At 33.9% G+C, this 14562-nt stretch overlaps 1 protein-coding gene across 1 annotated transcript in view; it reads right to left on the bottom strand.

Moving 5' to 3' along the window:
• The window catches only part of fam135b (family with sequence similarity 135 member B), a 66883-nt gene that overhangs the window by 29894 nt on the left and 22427 nt on the right, over nt 1–14562 (bottom strand). The window contains exon 3 of the mRNA XM_069195141.1: nt 6749–6828. Coding sequence (XP_069051242.1) covers nt 6749–6828 — 80 coding nt within the window. The remainder of the gene's footprint in view (nt 1–6748; nt 6829–14562) is intronic.

Below are 14562 nucleotides of genomic sequence, written 5' to 3'. Positions count from 1 at the left end.
TTGATTTTTTAGAAATCTGATCAACTTTTTTTGTTTTTGACCATTAATTTCTCATTTCTAAATGTGTACAGTATTTGTCTGTGTATCTCTATGCAGTTGTCACAAGCATATAATTAGAGTAGGAAATGAACAATAACTTGCTCATTGATTAATCCTACAGGGCATACTTAGGCTACACAAAGTTATAATTTCTTAATTAAAAATTGAGTCTTAATTCAATTAAATGACCAATTTATGATGAAAGAAACTGACTTAATAATCTTGAGTATCTTAATCGGTTACTCAAATCCTAATAATGCTTTTACCTACAGTGGTGATACAATGAGAAAAGGCATTTATGTCAAAAGTGTCCATATTGCCTAAGACAGGAATACAATTTGATTTTAATTATTGGTATATGCAGCCATCCAGGATAATGATAATTATAGTAATACATTTTTGTTGATGTCAAAATACTAGTCCTTTGACATTTTCAGAAGACTTTAGTATACAATGAGCACAAAGGGTAAACCAAGATTTCACTTATAGTGGCACATTACATTTTTTCCTGGTCCCATACAGTATATATCTCAATGCACAACTTTAACAACATTTTAAATGGCCCTTGAGAGTGAAGTTATATGAATATATCAGATATGACTGCAATTATCGTCATTATCTAATGTCCTATTGAAAAATGAATGACACAACAAATTAAGACTAGTGAAATGGTTATCTCAAAAGCAGTTTCAGAAATCACTGTGCAGAAGACTACAGTACACATTGAAACCACAAGGGGCAATATTATTGTATTTTATAATTAACAAACAAAAGTAATGTAGGAATGAGAGAGTCAACTAACAACACTGAAAAAGGTAAGAATATGAATATTTCAATTATATGAGCTTGGCCAAAAGATGATCATTACAAGATTCTGTCCTTAACTGATATTCCCTAAAACAGTACAGTACAGTATGTTGTGACTTAAAAAGGACTTCTGGATTCCAGTAACAACAGTACGTGAAATCTTTAAATGAATATTCCACTGATACTTCAATTACGATGAGTTGTTATTAGATGTGAGATTTTCACTACTGATCAACATCGAAGAGTATATGCTCATATGCCTGAAGTATATACAGTGTCTGAATATGACATAATACAGTATGTCAGAATATTCAAGTGTTTCTCTAGTCCGCTGGCAAATACATCAAAGATACTATTTTTGTTATTGAAAAAAACAAATATGACACCTTCAAAGTGAACTCCAACTATAAGACAACAGCTAGAGGTTATTCTTGATAAAGAACAACCACTCATTCATATTCATTCTTATTAAATACTTATTGCTAGCTTGTGCATTATTCCTGCTAATGAGTGTTACACATAGACCAGATTTATGAATATTAACCTCTAATGCTGCTTGTTTGCAAGCATCCCCAGATACCAGCTGATCAACATTTGTTATTTTCTTCTCCAAAAGAAAGGAACTACCATAATTCAAAATTACATTAGATAGAGCTCTCTTAAAAGTAAACAGTGCCTAAATGAAGTTGGTCATTGTATTTTCCTTAGTTTATATTTACTTATGTTAAAATCCTGAGAGCCAAATCTGGGTTCTGCAAGCTTCATTGTAAAAAGTCCATTATATGGAGAGAAGGGCATAATGTCAATTTCTTAAGACATAATCAAGCTGTTACCAAGGAGGCAATTAAGATTTGTGTCTGCTGTATTTTCAATGTGCGAGATGTGGTCTGTATGAATTCAGTCTCTCCGTTCAAACCAAGCTTTCAAGGGAAATGTTGGTAACTGGTACTGTATTATACAGGAAGAGATTTATCAGTCTTCCATACATCTTCTGAATTAATTTAAGCTAAACGTCATTTATTTCATTACAGCTTAAGCAAAGACACACATTATTAAATTATGACTGCACAGTCATCAGTTATCTAATGGATTTTCTTCATTTTATTCAACAGATTATATTGATTTACATACAGTATACAGTATCCAGAAAAGTACACAACAATTTCCCACCCCATCACAAGATATATTCAGTCATGAGTGTTGCAGTGAATGTGTTCAGATTATTTTCTCATCCAAGAAATTGGTTAGAAAAAATATAGTGAATTTCTGTTTTTTAAAATTGTTTTTGTTATTCTTTTATGTTCATACACATGTGACAAAAACAAAGGTCTTACAATAGCAATCATGGTGAATATTTTTATGTCTAGAGACTTCGTCACTTGGTACGCAAAAATAATGAAAATCGACTGGAACCAATTCCTTTTACACATATAGAGAGTATGAAAAAATGAAATATGTGTCATATATTATTGTGTTCACAAAGCGCATGTGTTCCTGAGTACTTTGAGCCCTATTCTTAATTGAAGTACTTTATTTCATATTAGCAAGTGCAATGCTTTACAATTGTTGAACAGGTGCTGTTCAGGTATTATTTACCTTTTTCATTCTTTTTAAATTGAAAAAAGTCTAATTCTCTTACATTCCCACAGAAAAAACAGACATATTTCATCTGAATATGGTTTCATTCAAAGTCTGAAATCCTTACACAGACTAATAATAACAGTAAGCATCTGAACTGTTGAATTAAGCAAAATAAATATTTGTGTAAGTAGCTATGAACATTTATTATTTTCTAACATTACAACACTGCATAACTGATGACTGCACTAATCTGCCTGTAAAATGAAACTGTTAATAAAATACAGAAAAAATGTTAGTCCTCCAGTTCTAATTGATGAATACTAATATTGTATGTGAAATGATACACAATAAAAACGCAAAATAATGCAGTATGTCCTGGTTTAAAATGTTATAAAAGCAGCACAGATATTCACATAGTGATTGACACTCAACAAAAAGACCTGTTGAGGCAAAGAGAGGTGGTGAATTCAAAATTTGGAAAAATATTATTCACAAGGAGTCAGACTGTATACTGTCTGTCCCAGAACCAAACATTTCATGCCATAGATGCAAAGAGCCCAGGCTGATGAAAAATGTGTTGGAATTAATAACATTTCTGAAAGAACCTCTCCAAGCAAATATTCAAGACAACGAAAAGTTACAGAGATAAATTTTGTCTGGGTCTAAGTGCTCTCCTGGGGGTGCTGAAAAAATATTATTACTCATCTATCAATAACCACTACAGTAAAGTACCTCTCAATCGTTTCTCTTTCTGATGAAAATCTGTTGATCTAGGCAGATTTCCAAACGGACTGATAATACTGTCACCAGAAAACTGAAAGTTACAAAAATAAATATAAGCATGCTATCGTGACACCTGGGCTGGGACTGACGCACCAGAGGCAACCTGAACATTCCTCTGACACCATGCAAACGAGATCAGGACGCCTCTCTGTTAGACTTTTAGATGTTGGCTTGTGAGGATGTGTGCATACTGTTCATGGTTAATATAGTTTCCTTTTTACAATAATGCAAAGAAAAGAGGATACAAGAGTGAATCAGTATTTTTAATCCCTTTTCATAAATTCACTGATGTTATGCTCTTTTCAGCTGTATCTGACTGATATCATTACTTCAAAATCAAGAGCCATTATGTCTATTATACTGTATATACTGTATATCTTGTTTACTTCGTCTTGCCATAGCAAGAGTGTCTTCCTCATGGTCAGTTTTATGAACAAGTGCATTTCCTTTGACCAATCATAGTACTGTATAATCTTTTTGCAAAGTGCCTGAACCGCTATCTTTTTAGTCTCTTCTTACAATGATGTAATATATTGTTTTGCATTGTAACAAATGTGTTTCTTTCTGTCTCTTCTTGTTTTCCAAGCCTAAACTTTACATGCCTCTTTGGCTTGTTTGTAATTTCTGTATTATTATTGCAATCAGTATCCAAGTTTTGCATCCATTTTTTATATTAATATAAGCAAAATGCAATGGCCAAAAACATAATTCTAAGCATAAATAGTAATTTCACTGTTGAAATAGTACATACTATTGTCCAATATCAGCTGTTTTATTTCAGTTATGCTGTCATAAAGAAATAGCACTGATGCATCCAAATACATCCAAATGATGACCTTTTCTAATTTGATGCCATTTGTTTTTGATTAATTGGGAACAGTGTATGTGTTAGACATCAGCTTGAAATCTATCTTCGGACTTGTCTTCATGTTTAGTTACAGTATGTGCTTTTTAAACTCATAATTGCTGTTTATTTGGGTTTGGTGGAAACATAAAATAGTTCTTATATTTCCATGACTGTAGGTTTGTAATTATTTTGAATTCTGTGGAATCTTATAGAGTAATGAAAACTGAATTAAAATACATGAGATTATGTAATGTATACTGTATATCAAGTTGAAAAGTTAATATGACACACGAGTTACTGTCAGAATCACACTTATTTTGCATTGCATTCCAGGTAGCTTAAATCTACATTCTTACATATCTGAAATAATTTGTAGTTTGTAGCACTCATAACTGGGCAAGCTGGTCGTGCAGTGGCTAGAAATGCTGCATCACAGTGCTGAGGCCCTGGTTTTAATTCTGGATCTAGGTTGCTATCTAATCTGGAATTTGTATGTTTTGCCCATGTTAATCCCCATGTGTTGGACTAGGTTGTATGCTGCCCTTCATCTGATACTTGAAAGGCTCCGGCACCCCTGAGACCCTGTATTGCATACTGTATAAATCAGACAGTACTTCCAAATAACTTTTTTCATTATTTTGTTCTTATTTGTTCTTATTTCTTGACATCTACATCTGTCGTATTTTCTTGAGTTGTAACAAAACAATTCACATGGACGAATGTGGACATGGACAGAAGTCTTGCAATTAGGAATGTTCTTCCTGCTGCTTTCAAGAGCAAAGATTAGAAACACAAATTCTGAGAGGAAACAGCTGTGTACCATTCAGAATGATGCCTTTGTTTATTTGCCTGAACTCAGGGTAAGGCTGACAAACACAAACTAGAAAATAATGATAATTCCTTTTAGCAACTCTGAGACTGAATTCTGATAAAAATACATCAATTAACTACATTTAATTGTTTGGAAAGTGCTTTAATTAAATTAATTAAAGCAGTAACAAATTAGATCTGCTACTTATTTTTTAAATACAATAGTTTCACAACATTTTGAGGAGAAGGTGAGTCTTTTTTCCTGCTAAACTAGTAATAGCAAAACCACCGTTACAAGTCTACAAAGCAATAAAACATACAAATATGGATGTTTAAAAATGTTGGATAAGAAATATCAACAACAGGTGTCTAATGTATCGTGCTGGAAAAATATTTCAAAACTCCTTTTAAAATGGTGAATCAATTTAAAAAAACAATGTGAAAGTAAAGCCTTCAATGACACATGTCTGCAGTCCTTTTAAAATAACTTTAAGAGCAAAAGTTCCTACCATCCTCTTGTATGTTGTTTTCAGTTTTGTGAACATCTAAAACTGTCAAATTGAAACAAACTGGCTGCATTTGATTTCACAATGAAGGCATTCACTTAGGTGATTGAGACTTCAGAAAAAACTGAATATGTGTTGTACTGTAATTCCAAGGATTTTTCAAGGTCCTACAAATGATCACAATCTTCATGATAATTACAGAGTGGCCAAATTACTCTTAACCAAAAGAATGTGTGATACGTTTGTTATTATCTTCACTAAAATATACATTTCACACATCAAATAGACTGCTGGTTTTCTACAGGCATGTACATACTGTACAATGAGCTCATTATGGTCCTTTCCCAGCCAACATTGTATGGAGTGATACAGAACTGGTCACGCATAATAGCCTGATTCACTGCCAAGCCAGGTGGAGCAAAGGCTTGTAGCTTGTAGCCCATACAAGCCGTGGGCTTCAGGGAAAAAATAAAAAAAAATTTAGTAGCTATTTTGCAAGGTCTGAATGCAGAAAACATCAGTGCTGGTTAATAATGCAGTTCAAATGTAAGACTTTGCATTTAGTGTAGCAGAAATACCAAATGAAATAGAACAGGTGATAAGAAATAAAAATGCATAAAGTTCAAGATACTGTATCATAGGGAGAATTTAAATGACTCCAGTAGTTTAAAGTCAGTGGAAGATCTGGAGGATGAAGGGAATGATACAGCAATAAATACCTCTATATTATAAAATCCAGAACATAAAAATGAATATAAGGTACTTTAGTAAATTAATTCAGATATCATTATCAAACTATCACAACATCATTAGGTTTATATTTCAACAAATCTGTGTTTGCTTTAAGCAAAAATTAACTTTATATTTTGTATATTCCTTCAAAAACTCAAAAAAGGTTTTAGTTAATACTGTATATTTCTGCAATGCTTTTGCTGCAGTATTTATGAGAGAATCACACAGTGTGTGTACACTACTGTATATATGTACTTACATAATTAATGGACTGTGCAGAGACTGCCTGGGTTGACTTAACTGGCAAATTGAGAGGTAATGAGGTGACCTGATTTGGTAATCAGAACTGTTGCAGATTTCAAGGGAAAATGTTGAATGTGCCTGCAGCAACAATTGCTTGCAATTCCTACAACTGTACATCAGAAGCCAGCCTTATAGTCATGTGGGTTAGACACTTATTTGGTCTGTGCAGAAACTCATAATTTTAATTAAGACTAATATGAAATGGTGTAGTCATGAAAATCAGGTATTGCTTTGCTAAATAAATTGTTAAGAAAACTGTAATTGGCAACAGAACTGAGGGCCCTGTACTCACAACATGAGGGAATGTAAAACCCGATAAAACAAAAGACAACCCCTTTACCTGTGTTTCCTGGTATCGTTGTTATTAATCTATGTGGAACACGTGATGATATTTTCAAACCAACTCGCACTTGGTAGAACCTATGAAAATAAAACATAATCAGAAGGGAAATTTACTTCACAAATTACTTTTGAAAAACACGTTTTAAGTAAAATATATTGTACCTTGCACAAAGTAAATTATAATTATACCTTAAACATAATATGTTTGCATATATTGTATGTTGTTGAGAAAATCCAGCTGATTTTAACAACACTCAAGATACATGTAGATTTCTAGTTTTTTTTTAAAAAAAGACAAGAGGAAGTCTTTGATGTTTCTCATTTTGCCATTCCTGTGACAAGTTGAATATTTTAAGTAATACCAGTCACACTCTGTGGTTACTTAATTGTTTGGCTAAACCTACAGATGCTGCCATCTAGAATGCAAGAGGTATCAGTTGGTACACCACTGTAAGCACCATAAATATCTTCAGTAGTTAGCTGTCACTTTCTTACCAGTATTACAGCCTATAAACTCTGAAGTAAATGATATAATACAAGACTAGATAACCTTATTCAAATGATTGTGAACCAATTAACTAATCATGCTCTGTGGTACATTCAATATAAGCTTTGTTTGTGGAAAATAAAGTGGATTTTCTTTGAAAACAAATTCCGTAGTAATTGCAAGTCACAGATACACTAGGATTTTGATCTACAGCACATGCTGCACTTTCCCAGAGGTGCTGCAATTTATATGCTATCAAAGAGGGTAAAACTGTATGTGATCTGTGATCACACACTATCATCAGTTTTACCAAGTGCTCGCAGAAAGCAATAACGTGCATCTTCACACGTACTGGGACCTTGTTTTTGCCATTTTTTTCCATCTTTTCAATACTCTGCTGAGAGAAAAGGTTTATTACACATCACATATCTTTACTTAAGGAAACGCAATGACGGTTTTGATATGTTTATTTGTTTAATCATTATAAAATAATTTTTAATATTTTCATTAATTTATTGAATCATTCACCAATCAATGAAAATAAGGCACAATGTACTTAACTAGTGTATACTGTACAGGTTTACAGATTACAGAGTAATTTCTAACTTAATACAATAATAATAATCATCATTATCATTACAGTAAAGTATCACAGTTGTCATAAATGACAAATTGCTACATACACTTAAATAAAAGCAATTTTAGTTCCACTAACAGTACACCGCAGTAAATCTAATTGGTTGGTATCAATTGCTTAGTCAACAATTCTCGCAATTGAAAAACACCAGTCAATACGAATTCATCAGTGACACAATACCGTGTGTGTCACCCAATCATTGCAATTACCAGACCAAGGAAAGATATTCTATTTGTAAAGGGTATGAGCCGCGGCTTGTGGAAGCAATACAGCTCCATAATTCAACTGTGGGAAGGGTCTCTTGTAAGCTAGAGGAAGGTAATATTGCGTAGTCATTGCTAGATTAAATTATTTATACAAAAAGTACTTAATTCAAAATAAATTATACAGTAGAAATTAAATATTAAAAAACATAACCTCTCCCTCAATTTTATGATGCTAATCATTTACTACATTTCCTCCACTAACTCACTAGTGCTGCATACAACACTGCATTTGGTTCAAATCCCAGATTTTGCATAACATTTTCTCAAACACTATGCTCCCGGGTACCTTCAGTTTTTTATCTCTCCCTACACCTGTCTTCTACCACATGTTCTGTAATCCCTCCCTTTCTTCCTACTCCCACAACCCGTTTCTTTCTTCATCCAGACAAAGGACTGGCTCCGCACTCCTCAGTAGTAAAATTAACTACCGTCAGAAATCAAAACTTCCTAGTTCCTGACCACTTTTCAGCATCTGTTCATGACTCATACAGTATGTTTAGACAGCACCTGTGATGTATTAGCTCTCTACTACTGTATATTGTTTATTAACTCTTACACTTTATACTGTAGCAGATTCATATTCTGTACAATACCTGTACATGTAAGGTAATGGATTGGCACTCATTCACCATAAACAAGGTATACAAATCTAAAGTGATTTTAAATCACTGCTCTGTTTTCATTTTGTATATGCTATATTATTTGTATAATGCTTTAAATCTTCAAAATAAAAGCAGCAAAAAGATTATATAAATTACTCTCTTTGTGCATGGAATTGTAGAACAAAATGTGACAGACCATTAGCTAGTGCTCTGTTGGGATGGCAGTGAGCTGATGCATTTATTGGAGCTGTGAGCTTTCCTATTTAAATGGCCTGTCTAGTAACATCAGACACATGGACAGTGAGTAACACCAAATGGATGATATGAAAAGATAGCCCTTTTTTGAAGGAGAAGGGTCCAAGGGACTAAAGCTCCCGTGATCCCACAGACATTAGCCTGAGGTGTGTTTGAACGAGCGTTTCTGTTTGATGCAGGATGGCCAGGTATAACTGAATGGGCCTCGGTGAGTGAGTTTAACACAGGCTGCCCGGGTGTGAAACAAGTGCCAGCACCTGTGGGACTGTTTGAGTGTTTGTGAGCCAAGTCATTTTTAATGATTCATTAGACCACCCATGTACATACTGTTTATACATATTAGACCACACATGTGCAGAATGATACACTATTTGTTGTGTATAACAGATCAATAGATAGGGATGTCCATGTTTGAAGGTCTAGGCAGGAGTGTCTACAGAGCTCCACTTGTAGCGATTGATGACAACCTGACTTCACAGGGCTACAATATATTGATCTAGTTCTAGGACTTCACTTGCTGCCCTACAGTACCTGTGGGATCAGTCAGACATGGCAACATTCCAGCTGGACAATACACACTCTAACACCTTTCATGTAACAATGGCTTTCTGTGGAGATGTGAAAGTAACAATTACATTGTGGGTGCCAGGCCTGGGCTCCAATTAACATTTATGGTATGAGGTGGAGTGACATGTACAGTAGTATCCAGGATTCAGAGACTAGAGAACAGTTATATGTTTTTTTTCATGCTCCATGGAAGAAAAGGAATAAGAAAAAGAAAAATGATAGATAGTCACACAAGCTTCAAATGGTTCAAAGCATGTTTCACTGTTATACAGTACACACTTACCTGTACTGCTTCCACCTTTTATAAGTGGTTAAGTTTCTCTTGATACTCAGTATATTCTGGGATCAAGAGACTCGAGTATGCATAAGGTAACATAGTGTAACACAGGGTAACACAAGGTTTGACACTTCCTTTCTGTTAATGCATAACAATAATTAATCTCCAATCTTTTCCATCAAGGTATGTTTACTCCTAATACCTTTAACTCGGCACGTGTCTAAGAGCTTCAGTTAGTGTCAGTACAATTTGAAGTACTGTACATCAAAAGGCATGATACAAGGCTGAAGACTTATATTTTTAATTAACACATCAGAAGTGTACCTTTATACAAGTGATTTGAAATGAACAAATAGAATACAATACATGCCAAAAATCTAATCATAATCTAGTCATTAATTCTTAATGTTTTAATTTCACTGCATTACCTACAGTATGAGGCCTTCAATGTGTGCTCTGTGGGGCAGTGGTTTCATTTCAATCATGAAGCTCAACAGTGAACAGATGGTTAGCTTTTTCATTTGCCAGATAATAAAAAAATGCATTGTTGCATTTATTGTGCTTACTACATCCTTTAATAAAAGTTGATAGTTAATGGTCATTTTTTTTTTTCATTGGGAAAATGCATTTCAAACCGAGGGCATGAGGTCCTTTAATACACAAAGACTTGTGGGAGTCTGGAACAAGCTACTCAATTGATGTTGTTTATACTGATATCCTGGCTTCTATCAAAACGTCTGAATGAGATCCCCATAACTTAGTTACTAGTAACTAAAAAGCATCTTACTATCCATAAAATTTATCTTATTCTCACTGTCTTAACTGGGAAACAAAAGTGTGTCTTCTAAGTTCAAGAAACAATTTCATTTTGTAATGTGATTTTAAGAATCACATGGCATACAGTATGCCAACTCCTCTGCAGCGAGCTGAGTCCTATCTCTTGGCAAGATTACAGCTATCAAAGACTTTGAAAAAGAATATTGGCATCTTGAAATACTATATCGATACTGTGTAAAGCTAAAAGAACTCTCTCTTCAGGAAATCAAAGCCAAGAGATCAATCAGAATGCAATTTTAACTAAAAGGCAACTAAAGTGGCACATCTAATTCAGCATCCATTAATACAAACTAAAAGGCTAGCAATACTCTTATCACCATTTCCTGGTTTAAAAATTAAATGTAGATTTAATCAGTGATTTATTTAAGTCAACCTCTACAGTGTCTTTGTTTTACTCACATGTGGTCCATCTTAATATAGAATGCCTCATGTTACTTCATTGTGTAAAAACAAGATTTTATATTGTATAAAATCATATTGTATTATTGTATTTTCTTGTTAGTGTTGCCTATGATAATTTGTCATCTAAGTTGTAAAATTGCAACATGCCTGAAAGCAAAACAAATATATTAGAGCTTTCATCAGAGGAGATTATGCATGAAAAGGTTTAGCCCTTTTTTGCGTTTAGCAAATCAAATCTCAGTAAAGCTGGCATTTCAGTGAGCCACAAGCCAGATGCAGTTCTTAATCACTCTCTACACTGATATATAGTACATTAAATACATTAAAGTATAAAAGTGTTACTACAGTACAGACATTTTGTGATGTACAAAATACAAAATAAGGTATTTAACACAAACATCAAATTCTTCATTTGCAGAGCCACTAAAAATCCAAGGTGCACTTTTCCTTCATGTGTTGATATCATAGTGAGTTTCTATTGTGTGTGAAAGTTTGTGTACTGTACTTTATCAAAATGTTAAATGTTACACTGAATTAATTTCTGCACACATACTGACAAATGTAAACAGATAGTAGTGACATTTAAAGTGTTTTTATTGTACATTTATCAGTACAATAGTAAATACATTTTCTTACTTCTCAGGATACCCAAATGATTTTGTATTGTATTTCAACTGCATCTCCAGACCTTGTACCTCCAGAGCAGATGCAACTAATCTAATTAAACAGCCATTTAGAAAAAAATGCATTTCCAGTACTGAAAAACCAGAAGCAACAGAACACAGGCATGTACCCATGAATTGAAGAACTGTAATACAATACAATAAGGTATTTTTTTATTCTCTTTTAATATTTATGAGACCATCCGAACAGACAGGTTTGGTCCTTTCACGAAATTGGGTGTATCTGACCTCCAGACATTGCTTTTCAGATGCAAATGTTTGAAATGCAATTGAATCATATAAAATATTTTGGAGATAATGACAAGTAAACGTATTTAGCTGTGTGTTGCCACCCTTTAAGGTTCACTGTTTTCTTTTCTTTATATTATGTTAGCCTTGATTTTGGATTTGTATTGAGAGCGTGAGGAATTTGTGTTCATGTAAGCGTATTAAACCGCCCCCCTCTTTGGGGGCTAAAATGTACCTCTTTTAGCCAACATACTTTGGGATAGACTGCACTGTCATTTATGTCTGCTTTTATAGAATGAATCGAGGGCATAATGGGAAGCATGTTGGCATAAGGGAAAACTGTCCAGATGGTTTTGTTAAGAGAGAGAAGATTAAATCTTAATATTCTAACACTCACCTTACAGTTTAAATAAAAAAAAAAATCAAAAAGCCTTTTAAATACATACATATAAAACAAAACCTTTTTAACAGAGTTTGAACTGCTGCAGCAAGTTGGGCTTTTCCATACACTTTCTCGAGGTTTTAGCATCTGGATGTTATCAAGGAGGCTGGTCTCTTGGAAGCAATTTATGATTGCCACTGTCTTAGAGAACAGGGTGGCATTTGAGTCTTCATGCCTAAGCATTTGGATCTTGGCTGCACTTACACCAACATTTACTACTAGGCCTGCTACTCTGTGGTTTTCCTATATTATCTCCTCTATTGGTAGCTACTCTTTGAAAAGGAACATATATGTTCAGTTATTCCTCTAACCCTGGTTTTGTAAAATAGAACAACAGCTATCAAGCTCTTTTGGTTGCTTTGTATCCTCCTTGCTGATTCATCAACAAAATAGGAAAAGAAGGAGGAATACCAGCCCTAAATCTCCTCAGGAGAGGAAATGAAGACTGAGTATCAGTAAGGGAGTTTATTGCCATACATGTACATTGGGATTCAAACTTGTGTCGTTCACTCAGGACATGCACAGTACAGCAGACAACATCACGCGACGTAGACTGTACATTACAAATGAGTACATAATAGTGGTAGTATAGTATGTACAGAAGAACAATATATATGTGGTAGTGAACAAAAATACATGGTAGTCCATGTCAACAGTTTATAGGACAGACATGTATTGAGTTTTGAGGCATTACACCAGAATGGTGTAAGTGATCCTCTGTACTATTGCCTCTAGTGGCAACAGAGAGGTGTTGAAAGTACGTTGGTAATATTGCACTCTTCCTGAGTTATTTGTGATGATGGTAGACAGAGTAGACTCTGTCCTACTATCACAGGAATGGCAATATACCCCCCCATTGGCTATTCTTCTCTTTCAGCAAATCAGAGTCAGTGACTTGGAAATGTCTAAATCAACTCCTGCCATAATGACTGATCACTAAGTAAAGAAACGAGTACACATATTGTATGAGAAAATGTGAATATAAAATAAAAGTAAGTATAAATATTGAAGATTATATTAATAGTCCTGAAAGCTTGTCTTTCTTAATGCAAATACATCCTGAGATTTTGAAGACATCAAAAACAATTTAATAAATCTTCTCAGCGTTCCTTTGTTTTGACATTGAAGATGAAAGCAAGTTAAAAAGCATTCAGCAGAATTCAGCATGCTTGACAACAAAGTACACTTCACTGTCTTCTTAAATCACAAGTGTTATTCTATTAATATATCACACCTGCCTTATACAGTATAGAGAGACTTATATAAGAGTTATTTTGTAAAGGAAAAAAGAGGAGTAATCAGAGAGCAAATAACACTGCAGGGTTTTGCTAGGACTAAAATAACTATAAAACATCGAGAAGAACCTTTAATGAATTACAGTCCACTGTCATGAAAAAATATTACGTGATTATTATGATTTGTCACGCGCACTGTTAAATGTCCGCTTCATCATCAAGAAGAGGGGGAGGGATCATAGACGTATGGTAGAGATGTGCTGTGACGATTGCAATAAAAATGTCCATTAGATAATGAGATCTTTACTGGAATGGCTCCAGCAGTGATTTTGGTCAGGAGGTTCAAGGACTTGGAAACATGCTATTTTTAAGAGAGCAGAATAAGAGAACAGCCCTTTCATTTTAGTGTATCTAATAAGTGGGCTTTATTACACAGAGCTATACTCCATTTACCCCCTTTCTAGTAAATTTCTTTTATTTTCAATTTTCTCTTCTTCGTCTGTCTTTGTAAAATAATAAACATCTCATAATCCACAGCTAATAAGCATACACTTGTCTTATTTGAATTAAGCTTTAACTTTAACAATTTTGCACTTAAATATCTATATGCAGCTTAAGGTGAATAAGAGGTACCTCACTTTATGTTTAACATTTTATTTATTTTTGCTGGTGGAGATTTTTCTAAAATTTTCTTTAAAATACTAGGGTTCGCTGAGATTTGGTGTTATGACATCTTATCTTGTTTTTTAATGTGTACCTATTTATTTAATTTGACATTTAAATTTACTATTCATGCCTTATACTTAAGTCTGTAGCAGCATTAAGAATTTCAAAAAAGCCTACAGATGAGAGGAGGCTATTTTGTCTTTTACAGTGTGCTTATGTGCTTACTAG

This window comes from Lepisosteus oculatus, chromosome 10, assembly GCF_040954835.1.
Source record: "Lepisosteus oculatus isolate fLepOcu1 chromosome 10, fLepOcu1.hap2, whole genome shotgun sequence".
NCBI lineage: Eukaryota > Metazoa > Chordata > Actinopteri > Semionotiformes > Lepisosteidae > Lepisosteus > Lepisosteus oculatus.
The sequence above is the reverse complement of the archived record's forward strand: the minus strand, read 5'-3'. Positions and strand labels throughout refer to the sequence as shown.